General features: G+C 34.5%; 3 protein-coding genes across 7 annotated transcripts; 2 read left to right on the plus strand and 1 right to left on the minus strand.

Moving 5' to 3' along the window:
- Positions 1-6,325: 6,325 nt before the first annotated feature.
- On the plus strand, positions 6,326-8,759 carry LOC105791363 (CAX-interacting protein 4). Of its 4 annotated transcripts, none has more exons than XR_001132960.2 (4): positions 6,326-6,513; positions 6,612-7,704; positions 7,863-7,968; positions 8,460-8,759. XR_001132960.2 is itself a non-coding variant. In XM_012619419.2 (4 exons), exon 2 carries the CDS (start codon positions 6,702-6,704, stop codon positions 7,686-7,688), a length of 987 nt encoding a protein of 328 aa, XP_012474873.1. In that variant the 5' UTR covers positions 6,326-6,513; positions 6,612-6,701; the 3' UTR covers positions 7,689-7,704; positions 7,939-7,968; positions 8,460-8,759. The 4 variants fall into 4 exon arrangements, 3 of the variants coding, with proteins under 3 accessions (XP_012474873.1, XP_012474868.1, XP_012474860.1); XM_012619419.2 differs by having other exon boundaries at positions 7,939-7,968; XM_012619414.2 differs by lacking the exon at positions 7,863-7,968 and having other exon boundaries at positions 8,445-8,759.
- Positions 8,760-10,803: 2,044 nt separating this feature from the next.
- Positions 10,804-12,129, plus strand: LOC105791378 (outer envelope pore protein 16, chloroplastic). 2 transcript variants are annotated; one of them, XM_012619443.2, is made up of 6 exons: positions 10,804-11,054; positions 11,148-11,199; positions 11,280-11,311; positions 11,520-11,553; positions 11,653-11,739; positions 11,841-12,129. In XM_012619443.2, exons 1-6 carry the CDS (start codon positions 10,941-10,943, stop codon positions 11,900-11,902), a joined length of 381 nt encoding a protein of 126 aa, XP_012474897.1. In that variant the 5' UTR covers positions 10,804-10,940; the 3' UTR covers positions 11,903-12,129. The 2 variants fall into 2 exon arrangements, with proteins under 2 accessions (XP_012474897.1, XP_012474891.1); XM_012619437.2 differs by having other exon boundaries at positions 10,806-11,054; positions 11,653-11,720.
- Positions 12,130-12,244: 115 nt separating this feature from the next.
- LOC105791345 (pentatricopeptide repeat-containing protein At1g07590, mitochondrial) lies at positions 12,245-14,502 on the minus strand. The gene is made up of 2 exons (XM_012619388.2): positions 14,120-14,502; positions 12,245-13,625 (listed from the first exon to the last, which is right to left on the minus strand). The coding sequence occupies exons 1-2, from the start codon at positions 14,423-14,425 to the stop codon at positions 12,375-12,377; spliced, it is 1,557 nt and encodes a 518-aa protein (XP_012474842.1). The 5' UTR covers positions 14,426-14,502; the 3' UTR covers positions 12,245-12,374.
- Positions 14,503-21,236: the final 6,734 nt, after the last annotated feature.

Genomic DNA, 21,236 nt, shown 5'->3' on the forward strand with positions numbered 1-21,236 from the left:
CTCCACCTGCTTTTAACTTTCTTTATTGAAAGAGTTTTTAATAGATAAGTTAGGTAGCATAGCAGTTTCATAAAAAACATCTCTACCAATCACAACTTTTCTATTTTCATTACACAATAACTTATACCCTTTTACACCAGTTTTATAACCAAGAAAAACACATTTAATGGATCTCGGTTCCAATTTTCCATTATCAACATGAGCATACGCAGGACACCCAAAGACCTTTAAGTCAAAATAGCCAGTAGGATTGCCAGACCATACCTCTTGTGGAGTCTTTTTCTCAATGGCAACGGAAAGAGATCGGTTGATCAAAAAAATGTAGTAGTGGCTGCTTCGGCCCAAAACGACTTTGATAAGTTAGCATTAGTCAACATACATCGAACCTTTTCCATAATCGTTCTATTCATTCGTTCTGCAACACCATTTTGCTGTGGAGTATGATGAATTGTCAAGTGTCTCACGATCCCTTCTGACTTGCACAGTTCATTAAACTCATTAGAACAGAACTCTAAATCATAGTTTTTCAAGACTTAAATGCAGAAAACACATTACTTTTCTGCTTCAGGAAAAATGCCCAAACTTTTCTAGAAAAATCATCAAAAGTGTTAGCATATAATTAGCTCAACCTCTCAAAGGCACTCTAGATGACCCCCACAGATTAGAATGAATGTACTCTAATGTTCCCTTTGTGTTATGAATTCCTCTACTGAATCGAACTCTCTTTTGCTTCCCAAAAATGCAGTGCTCACAAAACTTCAGTTTACAAATTCATTGCCTATCAAAAAGTCCTCTTTTGCTCAATTTTGCCATGGCGCATATGCCAAATTTTAGTAACATCATCATCTAACAAGGAAGAGGAAGTGACAGCTGCATCACCAGTAATAGTAGAACCTTGTAAAATATATAACTTGGCAGTCTTTCTCTACCATTTCATCAGAACAAGGGAACATTTGAAGATCTTTAAAACCCCACTTTCAACTGTGTATTTGTACCCTTTTAAATCAAAAGTACTCAACGAAATCAAATTTCTCTCCAACTTTGGAACATGTCGCACGTCACTAAGTGTTCTAACAACTCTGTCAAACATCTTAACTTGAATTGTTCCAACACCTGCAATTTTACACGAAGTATTATTTCCCATCAAAACAACACCTTCAGACACTATTTCGTAATTTGTAAACCAATTCCGATTAGGACTCATATAGAAGGTAGCCCGAATCAAGGATTCACTCATCGTTCAATTTAAAATTATTGACAAAAGAGACTAAGAGTTCACCATCGCTGTAGTCTTCTACAACATCAGATTCATTGAATTTTTCTGGTTGTTTTCCCTTCTGATTCGTAGCCTCTCTTTTGATCTTGTTCTACAGCTTATAGCACTCAAATTTAATGTGCCCTTTCTTCTTACAAAAGTTACAAGTTTTTCCCATATTTGAATACTTCGATCTACCCTTAGATTTATCGCTAGGATTTCATTCATGTGTCCATCCACGATCATCATCATCATCATTCTAATATTGTCTCTCACGAACAATGAGACCCTCTCTTGAGAGTTGAGTTTAACCACAAGATGTTTCATCTTATCATACGAGGTCAAAGAATCATAAACATCATCAACTGTGAGAGACTCGCAGCTATACAAAATCGTGTCTATAAAGGTTGAATAAGACGGAGGCAACGAACAAAGTAAAATCAACCCTAGATCTTCCTTATCATACTGAACCTCCATGGCCTCCAAGTCTGAGAGAATTTCTTTAAACACTGTTAAGTGTTTGTGCATATACGCATCTTCCTCCAAACAATGAGCATAAAGACGTTGCTTCATATGCAGCTTGCTGGTTAAAGTTTTCGACATACATATTTGTTCTAGCCTCTTCCATAATGCAGCGGCGGTCTTCTCCTTCATCACATCCTGTAAAATTTCGTTAGACAAATGCAGATGTAACTGTGTTAAGGCCTTTCGACCTTTACGCGTCTTTTCTTCCTCCGTTAATGTCGAAGGCATCTTATCTATCCCTAGTAGCGCATCTTCTAAGTCCATCTGCGCAAGAACTGCGTACATCTTTATTTGCCACAACGCGAACCTGGTGTTGCTATCCAACAGAAGAATTTCATACTTTAAAGACGTCATTACCGTGATTGAAATAAACAACTCAAAAGCTCTGATACCAATTTGTTAAAAATAGAACATCGATAATGAAAATGTATAGCAAAGAAAAGAGAGAAAAATAAAGAACACACAGATTTTTACGTGGAAACCCTTTCAGAAAAAAAATCACGGATAGAGGAGAAGATAATCCACTATGTCAAATTCGAATGAATACAAGAGGAGTAGACTATATCTATTTATAGGCTTGAAAAATCATATTCCAATAGAATGAGTTTAGTAAGGTTGAAACATCTTGTTCTAATCAATATCAAATAGATGAAGTGTAATAGGGTTAAAAAACCTTATTCTAAAATAAAATAAAAGAAGTGTAGTTCTATATGGATTTTTGTTATTTTATTTTACCACCGTCTTTTATTTTAACAAGGATTCGTGCCACTCAATTCTAACAAAATGAATTCGCATTGGTTCAAACCCATATAAACATAAAAGTATTCTTTTTTTTCAAATAATTTTTCAAATATTAAATTTGGTATGTAAATTTATTTTATTTTATTTCTTATGTTACTATTATAGACGAATAGATACTAAACATGCTTTCATATTTTCATTATTAAAAATAAATTTTATTTCTATTTATTGAACATGTTTTTATTTAAAAAACAAAAACTATTTTCTAAAATTGAAAATAGGTTATGGGCATAGAAGATATTTTCAAAAACCAAACGCAATCTTGATCTTTTAAATGAAACACTAGAACTCTCTATGAGGACCAGCACCCAACTCATTAAAAGCAGTTACTTATACACAATGTGCGTCGCATTGGCCCCTAAAGCTTGCATACCCTCAAACTATCAGAAAACAAGTTGTGGACCACCTTCGACTCAGTTAAAATATATGAATAAGTCATTATGCTCTTCGTAAATTTGGAATTTTATCCCTCTAATTTTTTGATTTCAAAAATCAAGTCCAACTATTTACATTGTTAAAATTATTTTTGTTAAAATTTAGGTTCATTAAAACGCCATTTATTAGTTAATTACTATCAATTATTAACATTGTTAAAATTATTTTGTTAAAATTCGATTTATTACAATGTCATTTACTAGTTACATTGCTACTAAGAAAGTTTTTTTTATTTATTTCAAAATGTCATACCAACAAAGTGAACAAAAAAAATAACAGTGTTAACAATTGCACCTAAATTTTGAAATTTGAAAAGTAGAAGGACTAAATTTCTGTTAATAAAAGTACATGGGCTAAATTTTAAATTTGTAAATAGTAGAATGACCTATGACATATTTTAACCCCTCCAAGCCCCAAGATGAAGAGTTATTGACCACCAAATCTTTTGGCCTTATCTCTAACCCAACATGATGTTCATAAGAAACTGAAAGATCAATAGGGCTAGAGGCCCATCAATTATCCTCAAAAGATCGAATCTGATAACCATTACTCAACCCCCAAAAATAACCTGGTGAAAGTGAATCAATAACTTGTGAAATACTAGACAAAAGATATAAAAGCTTATCAACCACTTTAGCATCAAAGATGTTACCATTAGTGAAATATTTCACATAAAAGACCTTGTAATAGTCTTTATTATGCAAAAACCTTCAAACTTGTTTACCTAACAATGATGGATTGAAAAGGTAAAAATATCTTAACCCGATTCCACTCATTTCCTTCGATTTACTACGTGTCCTAATCTAACATAGTCCACCCTCAGTTATCCACTCTGCTAGCCCACCAATATTTTCTTATAATTGAAACAACAGCATTAGTAACTAACAAAAGGAGTAAGAAGTAAGACATAATATACGTCAAAATAGGTTGTAGAATCAATTTAATGAACACCTCACAACTACCATAGCCAAGCAAACATTTAGACCAACTCTAGGCATGCTTTTGAACTTTGTCCATGATGTATTAAAAGACAAAAATTTTATCCTTACTAATTAGAAGCGACATACCAAATATCTATCACGCTAGACTCCTCTTGAACACCTAACATGGTTTAGATAGAACCTTGTTACTCAACAAGTGTATTGAGACTAAAGTAATTAAGAGACTTACCAAAATATACATTTTGCCTTGAACCCACCTCATAAAGATGAAGAACATTCCTAACACGTCTAGCCTTAGCTATCGAGTTCTCTATAAACAAAAGGTTGTCATCTGCAAAGAAGAGGTGGTTAATCTCAAGCTTAGTCTGGCTAGCCCTAACCCCATAAGTCCTGCCAAAATCCTACTCTTAACTCAACATTGTCGAAAGACCCTGTGTACATACCAAAAATAGATAAAGGGATAAAGGGTCCCTTTGTCTTAGACCTCTCTTAGGTTGAAAAGATTCTATCAGTGAACCATTCATCTAAATATAAAAAGAAACAAAGGTCTAAGAAAAATGGTCCATTTGTACGAACACCGAGTAAAGAATTAGCACAAAATGTAAAGATTTAAAAGCGACTTTTACTGCAAGTGTGACAAATCAGTTGTAATATTTATGTGTTATAATTGAACACACGGAGTACTCCAAGGATCGAACCCAAGGGATTGTCAAATTAGTAAATGTTATCAAATTAATTACGAGTTAAGCAATTACTAATCTAGTTGAGTCGAAAATCATTAGTGCAACCAAATAAAATGAGATTTAAACTTATTCTAAATTAACAAATAAAAATATCAAACTACTTTTATTCTTTTTTACTAGAAACAATGCAAATGGATTGAAATGATAATCGAATGTTTCATGAATTACTAACTAAGCTAATAAACCTATGATGATTATATTGTTTGCCCCTCTTAGCTAAGAATCTAATCTTAGTCTCATCTTAAACTAAAAGATACCACTTAAGCTCTACTCTCAGTCTCACTTAGGCATATAGATCTCCTCTCGGTCTCACTATTCGACACAAACATGTTAAAGTCTTATATGGTAAAGTCTCCTACCGATCTCATCTATCTAGATCTTCCACAAGAGGCGTTAATTCTAGTTTAATATGCAATTTAATACACTTGAACAAACAACTAGTTAAGGCATAGATAATAACTTAGTTAAGTAACACACTCATCAACCAACCAATAAAATGATTTAGCACATGATTAAACTTAGATTCCACACAAGCATTTAACAAACACATGGTAGGCATAAAATACAAAAGATAAAGATTGAGAAGATGCTTATTAATAGATAAAAATTTGATGGAACGCGATAGTTTAATCTATTGTCATCCACAAGGTTCTAGCAAAAGTGAAGAAATAAAAATTCTACAACAAAAAAAGAAAAGAAAAATGAAAACCTAAACTAAGAAAAGAAGAGTAAATATTGTCTAATGTCTAACCTAAGCTAGCCACCCAAATAGTTGACATAAGATGGTATTTGTAGGCAAAAAGTATTTAACCTAGCATTGACAATTATGCCCTTAAATGAAAAGTGACTTAAGATTACTTGAACACAAAATTGTCCCTGCATTTTTTCACCCGTTAGGCTTCAGTTTCAACAATAGGCTACTCTAGGTTGAGTTTTGATAAAGTTCAATTTCCTCGAGGTGGTGGGAGGGTCAGTGTCGCAACACACAAGCTTCTGTGTTGACCTCGACCATAGTAGAAGTCCTTTTTAATGTTTGGCGTCAATCGCCTCCATACACAAGCTCAAATCAACCATTAGACTTCCAATGACATAATTTTGTCAATTTGGGTCTCAAAAGTAAAAGAAACGCAATAAGACGAACTTCTAATGTAATATCTAATAAGTAACAAAAAACAGCAAAAAGCTTCATAAAACACTTGAGAACAAGCTTTTTAAGTGTCAAAAGAACTTAATTTGATGCACAGAAAAACGAAAGATCATTGATCCATCATATCGGTTGTCATCTCGTCGCTTGGAGCTCACTAACAAAACTTAAAAAAAAAAACTAATGACTAAAATGAAAACTTTTAAATAGTTCAATGATCACTTTGTAACATTTTGAAATTGAGTGACAAAAACGTAAATTTACTAATAATTTAGCGGCCTTGAATATAGTTTACCTTTTAATTTAAAAAGTGAAAAACAAATCGACAATATTCACTATTCAAGTAAAAAGCCTTTTAATTACTTTTTTGGGAAATAATCAAACGAAAATTTGAAGGCATACTACGTCGTTTATTAACGAAGAATCCTTATAAAAACTTAATACGCGCTTTCCCTTTTCAAATCATATCCTTTTACCGACTTTATTTTTAGTGGGCGGTTTTAAGTTTTAACCATCTATTAAATATATATACCAACATAAAGTAAAAAACTTTGGAAAAAATCTCAACTCCAGAACCCAAAATCTCATCTTTCCATTAGAGCGCAGCTCTCATTCCTCTCGATTTTCTTTCACTTTGTTCGCCTCTTCGATTATCAATTCCGCTCTCAGGTAAGAACCCCAATTTTGTTTTTTCAGAAGAAAAAACCCTAAATGTATGTCTACTTTTCTAATTTTTTTAATATGAAACCCTAACTATTTTCTTTCAGATTCTTGAAGCAAGCGAAGTTCAATTCTCCTCCCTACATCAGAAGAAAACTCTGATTCCCCAAAATTAGGGTAATCTCAATCCCTAAAAGATGCCGGCCACCGCAGGGAGGGTTCGAATGCCCGCGAACAACCGGGTGCATAGTAGCGCCGCCTTGCAAACCCACGGGATTTGGCAAAGTGCAATCGGGTATGACCCTTATGCTCCTAATAAAGATGATTCAAAAAATTCATCGAGTCAGATGACTGCCGCTGCTGAACCCGATGGTGAAAACGCATACGCTAGCTTTCAAGGGCTTCTAGCCCTTGCCCGGATCACGGGTTCGAATGCAGATGAGGCTCGTGGAGCTTGTAAGAAGTGTGGGCGTGTTGGTCACCTTACTTTTCAGTGCAAGAATTTCGTGAGTTTGAAGGAGAGTAAGGAGAAAGACCCTGAAGCGATCCAGGCTGCGGTTTTGAATGGACTTGATAAGTTGAAAGGAGGGAAACTGAATGGGAAAAAGGAGATGGAGAGTGAAGAAGAGGAGGACGAGGAGAGTGAGAGTTCGGACTCTGATGTGGATTCGGATATTGAGAGGATTATTGCTGAAAGATCTGGGAAGAAGGTTTCTAGGAAAGGGAAGAAATCATCAAAGAAGAAGAAGATGAGTGATGAGGATGATAGCTCTGAATCCGATTATGGGGAGAGAAAGAAAAAGAGAGGGAGGTCAAAGAAAAGGAGTAGTAGGAAGAGAGGAATTAGTGATTCTGATGATGAGGATGAAGGTAGGAGGAAGAGGAGGAAAGAAAAGAGAAAGAAGAGGGATGATTCTTCGGACGAGGATGATGATCATCATCGTCGTCATAGGAAAAGAAAGAGTAGGAAGGAGAAGAGGAGAAGGAGAAGTCATAGGCATTCTGATGATTCTGAATCATCGGATGTGTCTGATGATCCTGGTAAACGACATAGGAGGAAGAGCCAAAGGCATGAATCCCTCTCTGGTTCTGATGTTAGTGGTTCGGATGATTCTCGGGTTGGAAGGGGTGCAAAGAGGTCTGAGAAGAGGAGCAGGAAACGCCATCACGAAGATGATGAGTAGAGGCTTGTTAGCTAAGGTAACGCTTGTTCATATACCCTTGTTTAATGTAATCATATTCGGATCAAGCTGTAGATGGTTTGTCTGCTATTATTATTCCTGCACTATGCTTATGTATAAGATTCTGTAGTTAACATATTTTAAGTCGCATTCGGAACTTACATCTAGTTTTGCCAGAGGCTTTTCCTTCTGTTCCAAGTGATTGGCTTTTGGTTTAGGAAGAACTCGATAATGGCTTTTGGGATTTTTGCAGGAATGATTTCACGGTTGCTCATCAATTTTGGTATGGTTCTGTTCTATTTTAACACTAAAAAGAATATGCATGTCAAACAAGAGATGAAGAAAAAACAGAGTGGACTGAGGCTTTACTACATTTACTGGTATCAAACAATAAATGCAAGTTTTAGTTTGGAAGATCTTTAAATCAGGGGTGTGAGCTACCCCTTGCAAGATATTGAATTACTAAGGTTTTTTCATCTCAGTCTTGAATAACCTCCAAATTCATCTTTGTATTGGCTTTGGAGACATCAATCTCCTCTCACATCTCTAGATACTTGTAGAGCTACCTACTTCTATTGTAATTTTACCTAATGTTTGGAAACCTCTCTTCTTCCTTTTGTTTGATATAATTCTTTAAGAAATCTATAAGATCAACATGTTAGCTTTTGTTACTCGTCGTTTTGCTTTTTAGATCCTATCTAAGCATCTTTCTAGAAAGAGATATGTGCCAAATGGGATTCAACTTCTGACATTCTGCAGTCGTCGGTTTTGCAGGGATTTAGAAGAGTGGATATGATGTTTGTGCTAGAAGAAGTTGATGTCTTGGAGGAGAAGATCATATAAGTTCTGTTATGGTGTGAAAGATCGCCAACATGTAGTACTCTTCTTTAGAGAGAAAAAAAAAGGTATTAAAGAATTCGCAGAGGTACTTTATGTCTTGTGTTGAATTGCCCTGTGAATAAAGGTGAGGTGTTCAATCTCACATGTTGGGCATCAGATACTAATGTATAAGATTGTGATGGACAATGTTTGTTCTTTGAAGTTGTTTCTATTAAATGTGGCCATCTTTTTCCATCTTTTTCCATCTTTGTGTAGAAAAGAGACAATCAGGCAGCATTTTTTTTACTTCAAATAATGAGTTTCTTTTTGTATATTACATGGAGGATTCGATCCGCAAGGACTATGATTGGGAATTGTTTGATCATCTTTCTTCGAGTAAGAGGCGAAACATAATCAACTTGAACTCGGGACAGCTATTCAAAATCTTAGTGAAAGACTGGATTTGTTATCTCATGTTTGTTTTTCGTGAAAAAATACTAATTGAGGGGTGCAGGGTTTCTTCAAACAACAAGGAGTTGGGTCAACTATTCAATCAAATGATATTGAGCATGTTTTCCATCTCTTCTAGAGAGGCAAGTGGGCTATTTCTTTGCAAAATTGTGCTCAATTTCATATGTGGCAATTCCGCCAAGATCTCTTCCTTAGTTGGGGAAGGATCTACACGAATCGGATTTTTTGAGGAACATATTGAGAGAATTGGATTTGGTTAGACAATGTATGGTTGGTAAATAGGGATCGATTTTTTTAGCAAGGAAAATCCTAGATTTTTAAATTGAGAGAGATCAAGAATTCTCACTATTTCTTAGATTCATGGACTCAATTTAATTCAGTGGTATATTTCATTCACATTTTTTTCCACCAACAATGTTTTATAAAACTCTTAGACCCTCGAATTAGGAGTATCTTATTTTCACGCAATTCACAGGGTTCGACAAGCAATCGGTATTTCACGATCAAGGGTGTAGTACTATTTGTAGTAGCGGTCTTTATATATTGTATTAACAATGGAAATATGGTCGAAAGAAAAAATCTCTATTTGACAAGGTTTCTTCCTATACCTATGAATTCCATTGGACCTAGAAATGATACATTGGAAGAATCTTTTGGATCTTCCAATATTAATAGGTTGATTGTTTCGCTCTTATATCTTCCAAAAATAAAAAAGATATCTGAGAGCTGTTTCCTGAATCCAAAAGAGAGTACTTGAATTCTCCCAATAACTAAAAAGTGTATCAACAATTAACAACATATGCCAAAATAAGTAACCAAATAAAGGTTTGTTTTGGTTGGCTAAGTGGGAATTGTCGCTCAACAAAATTACTAGTGTTGGTGAAGTGCAGAGGTAGTCTTGAATCTTAATCGTGGATCATATGGTCAAAAATATCAAAAAATTACAAAGGGGTTTTCTTGTAGGCAACCATGAACCATACAAACGAACCAATCCCATTGTAGCAATATAATCACGCATACCAATTCAATTAGGGGTGAACGTTCAATCGAATTAGGAAAAATGAAATTCGAATCGAATCGAGTGAAATTTTCGAGTTAAATTAAAATTTTAAACATGTCAAATAAAAATATTATTACATTATGATTAATTCTATGTTAGAGCACATAAATTTAAAACCATTGAGTATGATAAATTTTAATCATTAATTAGGTTTCAAAATTATTATTTTAGAAAAGTTTTAAAATTTTAACTTTTTATATATTTTAGAATATTTTATAATTTTTATTTTTATAAATATTTTGAATTTTAAAATCATTTTAAAATTTTGAAAATTATTTTGAATTATTTTGTAATTTTTGTTAAGAGATATCAATTTGTTTATTTTCAAAGTTGACAAAGACCAAAAGGGTATTTACACTAATCTGTTATTCGAATTATTCGAAGTGTGAAATTCAACTGGACTCAAACTTGAAGCTCAAATCGAGTTGACTCGAATAATTCGAATAACTCAATTCGATTAACTAGAAATTTGAAATTCTTTTCAATTTTTCAAATCGAATTGAGTTTTGTTAACCCCTAATTCCAGCTACAACTAGGCTGCATGCAAGCACAGAATGCGTTAAATTTAGTTTTCAATATTTATATGTATTTTTATTTTGGTTTTAATTTTAAAAAATTAAATAATTCAACCTCAATATTTATATATTTTTAAACATATGTTGTAATTTGTTAAATTAGAATGAAATTGATAAAATATATAAAGATTAAGGGCTAATTTATTAATTTCAAAATTGAGAGAAATGGGAGAGTATTTTTACGGAAATAAAAATATCTGAGGCGGAGGCTACGGTTGTTAGTTGATGGCATTTCGGGATACGCATTCAAGCAAAAACCATATTCACTTTCAAAATGCATCGTCTAGAAAACACAGTTTCTTAATTTGAGTATAACAAGAAGCAGAGCAAATGCCATCAACTAGGTTTTTAGGTTCATTGTCAACACCAAGGGTTGATATTACAATTGACACTGGCAATCTTTTCTTCAATCACGCTCTAGAGGGTTTCTTGAAGATTGGATCTGTAACTTAATCTTTCCTTTTCCTTTTTCCTTTTGTTTTCGTAACTTTCCATGGAAATTTCCATCATGTACCACATGGCTTCTTTTTTTTTCAGGTTGCAGCTACGAGGTCAATTGCAGAAGATTCATTTAAAGCTATCAATGGAGGTTATTTCAACTCCCCCACTTTCTTTTTCTTTCACCCAAATTCCCTTTTCTAGAGTAATTAAGCTGCCATGTTTGTGCAGGGAAGCTATCAAAACACTGTTTGGAGCGCTCTGTAAGTAATTCCTTTCCTGTTCTTAGCTACATTTTAAAGGATGCTTAGGATCTCCACCTGTTACTGTACCATCAAGTATAGCATAATTATAGGCCATAAGACAAGTAATGTTTGCAGTGAGGAATGGTACTACTTTTTATTATTATAAAAGTTGTAACTGCACCTGAATTTGACATAATCTTTCTCCTATTGAGAAATGTTGTTGCAGCTCAAGAAGATGTGTAAAGAGGGTGCTTACTGGGGTAAGTATGCGACATTACAATATGAAAACTTCCCATTATTGTAGCTTTCTTTTTTGCAAACTTGAATAATATTTATAAAATTCTTTTGTTGCACGTTAGGAAGTGTAGCTGGAGTATATGTGGGAATGGAGTATGGGGTAGGGAGGATCCGAGGCACTTGGGACTGGGTATGTTCACCACGCTACAGTTAAGGGGAAAAATGTTACTGCTATTAAAAAGATTCTACATCCATTTTACTCATAATCTTGATATTTAGTGATTCAAAGTTTTGTCACATCGTGTTACAGAAGAATGCCATGATCGGAGGTGCCCTAACAGGAGCTCTTGTCTCTGCGGCGACCAACAATAACAAAGACCAGATCGTGTCGGATGCACTTACAGGAGGTGCTGTTGCAACTGCCTCAGTGCTCCTTAATTATCTCACATGAAAACAGCAAACTCAACTTCCTTATATCGTTGCATATTGCTATGTAGTGTGATCCCTTTTTTTTTCCTCTTTGGTTGATTTAACTGGTTGTAAGAAAACAAGGTTGCAATGATTAAAATAACAGGATGGCTTCAACCAGAGTTTCTTAACCATCTTACTTGGGTACAGAGTTTGAGCAGTGCAAGTATAGGAAGAGGTTCAATTGATTTGCATGTTCATAATAAATTTCCTAAGATAAATGACCTTCCAAATAAGCAGAAGAAATTTGTCCAGAATTTACTTTCCAAAATGACATTATAATTGGACTAAATATACAAAACATTCTTTCTCTAGAGAAGGATCAACTGAAAAGAATAGATACAATTAACAAATCACAAGGATACATGCTTTATTTTTATCTTTGAAACTGTTCACTAAGTTTCAGTAAGCTATAGGTTTCAGCATCTGGCCTAGCCCCTCCAAGAATCATCCTTTTCAAAAGATTAGAATCGTAGATTTTGGCCTTCACGTAAGCCTTGATCAAAGTATTGTACACAAAGGTATACCGAGAATAGTTGGCCCTTTTAAGCTCTACAAAAAACTTCTCAGCATTCTTAACATCACCTATTTCAGCAAAAATTTCTATCATCGAATAGGTGGTCTCCAACCATGGTGTTGAACACCTAACTTTGTTGCTTGTTGTCATATTCATACCTATATCTAGACTCTTCAAGCATTCCTCCACCGATCCTGATTTTAAGCACCCCAGGGCAAGTTGTCGGAAGGTAATAGAATTTGGTTTGCATCCATTCATCCTCATTTCTCTGAAAACCTCAGTTGCTTTGCTGAGAAGTCCATGTTTGCAGTATACGGATATTATTGAATTGAACTGCTCAGTTGATATCAACCCTTTTACTGACTTCATTTGTAACCAAAGCTCTTCTGCTTGACTTACCTGTCCTATCCTACCATATGCTTCAATTGCCAGAATATAACTTTTAGACCGAACATGGGGGAACTCTAGAACGGTGCCCCAAGTTTTCCCCAGTTCCTTCTCCTTCCCCAAATACCCATACAATATAATTAGGACATCTAGTGTCGACCAGTTATTCCCAGTCATAGTCTCCTCAACGGCCTCAACATATGCTTCAGCTGCTGTGTATAGCCTTGCCACAGCATGTGCGATAGCTAGAATGCAGTAAGAAACCTCATTCGGATCAACTTCTACTTTCTTCATATCATTGAAAACCTTTACTAACCCTTCAATGTTGTGCTCATTAGCCTCTATTTTCATAAGAATATTGTAGGTGGAGACATGTCGAACCACCTTATCCGCCTTCATTTGATTTAGAATTTTCGGGATGGTCTTCCTACGTCCCGGAGATGAATGGAGGATTATCAGACGGTTGAAAACCAAGTATGAGATAGGGTGTCTCAATTCCCTCATTTTCTTCATGTACTCAAGTGAAAGCCTTATAAGGCCTTTATCCAAGCAGGCTATCACAAGATTGTTGTAGAGCAGTTCATTTTGAAACTCCTGAGGGACGCAACTAAATAGTTTTTCGCCTCGTGATATGCCGTGGAGTTTCGTTGTAAATTCCAATAGGTAAGAGTAGTCTAATTCTTTAGGCCGATACGGTCTCTCCCTAATTATCCATTCCATCACCTATTAGAAGCAATCGAATTTTCATTGTTAGATTCCACCTATTCACCATTATCACAAGTACAAATGCAAGGGGTCACACAAATTCCCATCTTGGTTCCAAATCTAACAGATTTTATTTACATATACATCTATGCGTCTGTCTGATAAAGTGCTCAACTGATGAAAATGCAATGTTTTCTTTATTTTTCTGCCATACATTGTTTCAAATTTCTAGCATAAGAGCACTCAAACAGTCAAACATACACAAAATAACAACTCCACGTTGCAAATTAAGTTGTTCAGCATTTGGATTTCTTAAAGGAAACCCAAAAAAGACCAAAAATGAAACTGAGCTTATTATAAACATCTGACATATATGAGATTAAGCCTCTTAAGTTTCAGGAACGAACGTTTCTTTCTTTTGTAAGCTCTTAGCGATCCGGCAGAAAGTAATTAGTACAGATAAAAAAAAAAAACCCAAAAATATTAGACTAGTTTCTGAAAGAGAAAATTACCTCAAGAGCTCGTTTATTCAATTTAAGTTTCCTCAACCGATTAATGGCGTGAAAAATATCGCCTCTATGAACGGGAAATCCATCAGCCATCCAGCTTTTAAATGCTAACCCAACAGTTTCCCCTTTAGGGAGTCTCTCAATTCTCAAAGATAAGCATTTGGGTTCTTGTTGTTCTGACTCTGAACTTTGTCTTTCAAGGTTATCAGCTGTTGTAGAAGAAAGAAACTTGAGAGAAGAGGCACTACCAAGTGTTTGATGTATTGCTTGCAAGAACCTACGGTGCCGTAGCAAAACTAGTGTTCGCATGCTTCAGCTCTGTGTTTCTAGCTGAAGGCTAGAATTTTATTTTGTAGCTTTGCTAAGTATTGGGCCCTAAATATCATAGCTCAGACCTCAGCTGGCTTCTTTTTCATGGCTTATTTAAGTGCGATTTAGGATTTGAATTAATACATATCGGGCAAATTACACTGCTAGTCCTCGTTCCTACTTCGATCATTCTTTTCTTTATTAATTTAGTCACTATCGTTAATTAAATTACACAAATTGATCACTTTTCTAATTTCCCCCAACAGAATGTTGACTGTGCATTCCACATCATTAAATATTTTGAACTCAAAAATTTCAAAACCTCTCCATTCAGCCAACTCTCCCTCACATACCTATCATCTCCCCCATCATCAATGTAACCTCGTTGTCTAATCTCACCCAAATTAACCACCAAGCCCCTAAATTGAAACATCCTCCTATCATCAAGCCACCGTCCCTCATCCACCATCACCTAACATCTACCATGGCATTGAAATTGTAGAAGATCAAAAGAAAATACACAGCCTTACAAAGAGTCCCAAACAACAGTAAAACACCTACAGAACACATGGTCGACCAACAAAATAAAGAACTCATCAAAGTTGCAGGCAAATAAAAAACATGAACTCAAAGATTACTCTTACACATGACATTAACCAAATTTGCAAACAAACATGGACAAGATACATAATAGTTCCAAGAAGTTGAAATATGGAGATTCAAACAAAAACAACAGTAGAGGCAACAAACAAACAAGCACAAGCATGAATGCAAAACATATGAATAGTCAATTCGTCAAGCACTTGTGTAACACCCCATACCCAGTTCGGTCGTCAAACCCGAGCTATGGAATGTCATATTAGTCACCTAAGTGACTCTTTTTAACACTCAACCTAACCTCCAGCACACCACGAATTAAAACAAATAAAACAGGTAAAAGCTTCAAGCTTGCGAACTCACTTCGCTTGCCTCATGATATGCAGTTGCGGAAATATGTGAACCTACTTAGCATGCATAACTTAACTACTCTTTTACAGAATTTTTAAATACTTAAAGAAAGGAATGCGAGTCTTAAGTTTTTCAAAACAAACTACTTTGCGGAACACAGCAGTTCATCTATCTGACATAGGGGTTCGCACCTCTGCTGGCTCGCATAAACTAAGATTTTCATAGGTAAGTTTCTTTAAACAAGGCCGGTCTCGCGAACTACCCTTTTGTGTTTGGATACTGCAAACACAGTTCGCAAAGTTTCTCTTATAGCACATGCCAAAATTCTTTAAAGGTTTGTTGATAGCGGTTCGCCAATCGTTGGGGTTCGTAGTTAGTATAATTCGCAACCCTGTTACTTCGCGGCAATTTTGGCAAACTATGTATAACTTCGTCAAATTGTTTTATTACAAGTCTGCTTGTAACGAATCACTATGTTTAGAAAATTTATTATTTTATTTTGAATTTGTAAATTAATGAACACTATACAATCCTGGACTATATTCATGTTCTTAACTCAAATGTGTTTACTAAGCATTATTGGTTCACAAATAGAAACTTCAAGCAAACATAAGAAATCATAAAATAACTAGGTCCTAGTCTAATTGGTGAGGTCAACAGAAAGATAACTCTGAGCCCAAGCAGAATGTCCTACATTGCCTTTGTATCCAAGTTCGCTTATTTCACTTTTTCACTATTTGTGCTTCACCTAGATCACTTGCCTCGCAACTATTCATCTTGCGATCTAACTATCTGCAATGATAGGAAGGAGTATTTGAGCTCTTGCGAACTTAGTGGATATACAGAGAAGAATAACCACATAGTACACACAAAACATAAGTCAATCAAAATCTTTAGCAAAGTTACAGAAATTGCGAACTAGGTTCGCCATACTTATTCGAAGTCTGGTTTGCAAATACTTGTCAATTAGCTTAAAAACATAATATTTTGAAAAACATAAACTTATTCACACGTTCTTTCCTGTTGGATAAGTGGGTCTCCTTATATCGCCTTAGAATGACTCAATGAGTCTAACATGTTCCATAAGTGTAGCATAAAGCTAAACACTCTCCAACACACCAACATGTCCCAATGAATAGAGCTTAGCTCGACATTCCTTAATCTCTCCAACCTGTCCTAGGGCCTCTCGCCCAAACACAAAACATTAGGGTGAGTACTCACAATCCTATAGCATGCTATTATAAAGAAAATCTCGAACACACGATCGGAACTCGAAAAGAAAAAGAAGAAATAGGACAAGGCTCCAAGGCATGTATCAAGCCACTATCTTTAAGGTTATATTCGCCCCCACTTATCTTCAGTGTGCAAATGAGTTCCAAGCAAATTAACCTCGAGGATACAATGAAGCCAATGACTATTTGTGTTTTGCACTGACGAGAATAGTCCACTATGCACTGAGTAATGTGTAACAAAAACTCAATTTCTACAAAGGATTTCTGCAGTTATACTTTATAGAATAATCTAATAATATTAGAAAATGAAGGAAGAGAAGAAATAATATTAGAATTTGTTGATATATTTCCAAATGAAAACCCATTCCTATTTATAGGAATTTTCTAAATCTCTTCATAGAGACATCTTTCAATAGGTGTCTTTATGAATAAATATATAATAATAATTATTCATTTAATTTTGTAACTATTCAAATAATATTTTTGAATAATTATAATTCTTTTTAAAAATCAAATCATATAACTTTTGACCAATGACCAAAAGATTTATCTTTTGATTAATTACACCCATTCATTTATAGTTATTGGGATACTATAAATATTTGAAAATGTTCCAACAATCTCCCTCCATTTTCAAAATATTTAGATTTTGATATTCTTGGAAATCAATTTGCATAAAGGTGTCTTACGATTGAACCTTCACTTAGTGAAAAACATGTTAAAGTTAATCGAAATTGTATGGTAGACTAAGCTTTGAACCAACTATTCCATTTGATTAACTGAACACATCTCACATAATAATTTCAACATCAGTCAATGCTTAGTATCTAGGGACACTATTATGGCCATGTGTCTATGTCCTCTTTTCATGAGTGCTGTCAGAGCCAAGCCCTTAAGCTCCTAGAAGCGGCCACACTTCCACTCACATAGGCAGATCCCATCAAAAGTGTTCCCGTAATTATAACACTCTAACATATTTATGTTATGGGTCCATTAAGAGTATATTACTCATCCTTCCCTTATCATTACGGTACCTAGCACTTTAATCTTAGGATGAATTTATTTATAGTGCTAATGATCACATACTAATGATGTACTTTGTCTCATTGAACTCAAGACTTGACGTTATACCAAGCGTTGAGTCGAGTTTCCATCATGGGTGACTCTAATTAATAGGCTTGAGTCCCATCCCTTTGAGGTCCTTTTCTGCATCTCTAGCAAGACTTTTTGTCAAAGGATCTCGCCAAATTTTCACTTGACCTCACATAATTAATAGTGATCACTCCATCAGAGATTAACTGTCGGACATAACTATGTCTTAATCCAATGTGTCTAGACTTTCCATTATATACTTGGCTATATGCCTTTGCTAGAGTAGCCTCACTATCACAACGGATAGAAATAGGTGAAATTGGCTTAGGGCATAAAGGTACATCATAAAGCAAATTTCTTAACCATTCTGCTCCTTTAGATGCAGCGGCTAATGCAATAAATTCTGCTGCCATGATGGAATCAGTAATACATGTTTGTTTCTTGGAACCCCAAGAAATGACTCCTCCACCAAGAATGAAGATCCATCCACTAGTAGATGCATGATCTTCCAAACTTGTAATCCAACTAGCATCCGAATACCCTTCTAAAACTGGAGGATATCCATTATAACACAATCCATAGTTAATAGTTTTCTTTAAGTACCTAAGTACTCTATTCAAAGCTTGACAATGCAAACTACTTGGATTACTTGTGTACCTACTCAATTTTCCAACAGCATATGCAATATCTGGTCTTGTACAAGTCATTATATACATAAGACAACCAATTAGAATTGCATATTTCAATTGATCAATTTTCCTACCAGCATTAGATACTAATTTTAATTGAGGATCCATGGGTGTAGATCTTTGGTATCTGATTGAAGAGATCAAACTTTTAAGCACATTTTCAATGTAATGTGATTGTGATAAAGTTATAGTGCTTTCATCTCGGGTTATTTTAATCCCAAGAATAACATCTGCTACACCCATATCCTTCATAGCAAAGTTGTTTGACAAGAATTTCTTTATGTTTTCTATTTGTTCCAAATCCGTGCCAAAAATGAGCATGTCATCTACATATAAGCAAATTATGACACCCTTTCCATTATCAAATTTGCTATATATGCACTTATCGGATTCATTTATTTTATAGCCATTAGCTAAAACAACATTGTCAAACTTTTGGTGCCATTGTTTTGGTGCTTGTTTAAGCCCATATAAAGATTTAACAAGCTTACATACCTTATGCTCTTGTCCTGGAACAACAAATCCTTGCGGTTGCTCCATGTACACTTCCTCTTCCAATTCACCATTTAAAAATGCAGTTTTAACATCCATTTGGTGAACAACCAAATTATATATAGAGGTAAGTGATATTAATAGTCTAATTGTAGCAATTCTTGCTACTGGAGCATAGGTATCAAAGTAATCAATACCTTGTCTTTGTGTAAAACCTTTTGCTACCAACCTTGCTTTAAATTTATCAATGGTTCCATCGACCTTCATTTTCTTTTGAAGATCCATTTACAACCTATTGGTTTGGAACCGGTGGAAGATCAACTAAGATCCAAGTTTGATTTCCCATTATTGAATCCATCTCATCATTTATTGCTTCTTTCCAAAAGCGAGTCTTGAGATTTCACCGCCTCTTCAAATGTAATAGGATCGATTCGGTATTATAACAATAAGGTATCTTATTGCATATACTTTCACCTTTTCCTTCTACAAGAAACATAATGAAATCTGGTCCAAAATCTTTTACCTTTTAATCCTCTTACTTCTTCTTAATTCTTGACAAGATTCATCATTATTATCAATTTGTTTCAATGGAATCTCATTCTCATTTGAAGAATGAATCAATTGTTGTGGTTGTAATTGTCTTGATATAGAATTAAATCTATTTTCATCAAAATATCATCTCTTGATCCAATAACAATATTAATTGAAATTGAATCATTTGGTTCAATTACCATGAACCTATATGCCTTGATATTATGTGCATAACCTATAAATATGCATTCAATTCCTCTTTCACCTAACTTTTACGTTTAGGTGTTGGAACTTTACAATAGTTTCTACAACCCCAAACCTTCAAATAATTAAGGTTTGGTTTCCTTTCTTCCATTGTTCATAGGGGTTATTTTAGTTTCCTTATTAGGAACTCTATTCAATATGTGACAAGTGTTAGAACGACTTCTCCCAAAAACCTTGTCCAAGACACGAATATGATAACATTGAATTTACCATTTCAGTCAAGACTCTATTTTTCTTTCAGCTACACCATTTTGTTGTGGTGTGTAAGGGTGAAACTTGATGGACAATTCCAATGAGTTCAAAATAACTTGGATTATAGTATTCTCCACCTCTATCCGATCTTAAGCACTTGATAAATGATTCATCTTGAAGTTCAACTTTAGATTTATAAACTTTAAATTTATCAAGCGCTTCATCTTTTGAATGCAATAAATATACATAACAATATCTAGAACAATCATCAATAAAAGTAACAAAATATTTCTTTCCACCTAATGTAGGAGTATTATGCAAGTCACATAAATCACTATGTATCAAATCAAGCAATTTTGTTTTCCTTTTAACCTTAGGGAAAGGATTTCTTGTAATTTTAGTCAACATACAGTATTGCATTTTTCAATATTATTATTAAAAACAGAATTAAATCTAATTTATACATGTCATTCAATTTTCTATAATTCAAATGGCCTAATCTATAATGCCACAAACAAAATGATTCAACCATATAAGCGAAATAGTATTTTATTCTTATTAATAATATTAAGTTTGAACATGCTTTCATACATATACCCTTTTCCCACAAAAATTCCTCCCTTAGACAAAATAAACTTATCGCCTCAAAAACAAGTTTGAAACCAAACTTATTCAATGACTTCCGGACACTAAATTTTTCCTAACTTCGGTACATAATATACATCATTTAAGGTTAAAACCTTTCCAGAAGTGAATTGTAGTTCAACAGACCCTTTGCCTTTAATTGTTGCGGTGGAAGAATTTCCCATGTACAAGACATTGTCATTTTCACATTGTGTGAACTTTGTGAACATGCTTTTGTCTTTGCACACATGTTTGGTTGCTCCGGTATCAATCCACCATGTATTATCATCTTGTGCCATATTAATTTCAGATATCATTGCAACGAACTTTTCGTTATTAGCAGCCTTAGAAAATGATTTCTTCTTTAAAAATCGACATTCATTCTTGAAATGTCCCGGCTTTCCACAATGATAGCATGAGCCTTTTTGTTTCTTTTTGAACTTAGGTGCTCTATCAGCCTGATTGAACTTTCTTTTGAATGGTTTAGTAGTCTGTACTTCCTCCGTAACATGTACTTTGGCATTTTTAGAATTTAGGTTCTGATCTTGTTTTCGATACTCTTCTTCAATACGAAGATGATTTGCCAAAGCCTCAAGAGATATTTCCTCTTTCTTATGTTTTAGACTTCTTTTAAAGTCTTTCCAAGATGGAGGAAGTTTGTCTATTATAGAGGATACCACAATCATTTCATCCATTTTCATATCATATTGCTTAAATTGATTCAACATCTTTTCAATATCACGAAAT

Source organism: Gossypium raimondii, chromosome 7 (assembly GCF_025698545.1).
Source record: "Gossypium raimondii isolate GPD5lz chromosome 7, ASM2569854v1, whole genome shotgun sequence".
NCBI classification, from domain to species: Eukaryota; Viridiplantae; Streptophyta; class Magnoliopsida; order Malvales; family Malvaceae; genus Gossypium; species Gossypium raimondii.

What these genes read in the sequence shown, in the direction of transcription:
- LOC105791378 (XM_012619437.2), top strand. Translation starts at nt 10,941, where the DNA reads ATGCCATCAACTAGGTTTTTAGGTTCATTGTCAACACCAAGGGTTGAT. An exon ending in AACACTGTTTGGAGCGCTCT is followed by an intron (nt 11,312 to 11,519) that starts GTAAGTAATTCC and finishes ATGTTGTTGCAG; the next exon opens with CTCAAGAAGATGTGTAAAGA. An exon ending in TAAAGAGGGTGCTTACTGGG is followed by an intron (nt 11,554 to 11,652) that starts GTAAGTATGCGA and finishes GTTGCACGTTAG; the next exon opens with GAAGTGTAGCTGGAGTATAT.
- LOC105791345 (XM_012619388.2), bottom strand. Translation starts at nt 14,425, where the DNA reads ATGCGAACACTAGTTTTGCTACGGCACCGTAGGTTCTTGCAAGCAATA. An exon ending in TGAATAAACGAGCTCTTGAG is followed by an intron (nt 13,626 to 14,119) that starts GTAATTTTCTCT and finishes TGCTTCTAATAG; the next exon opens with GTGATGGAATGGATAATTAG.
- LOC105791363 (XM_012619419.2), top strand. Translation starts at nt 6,702, where the DNA reads ATGCCGGCCACCGCAGGGAGGGTTCGAATGCCCGCGAACAACCGGGTG.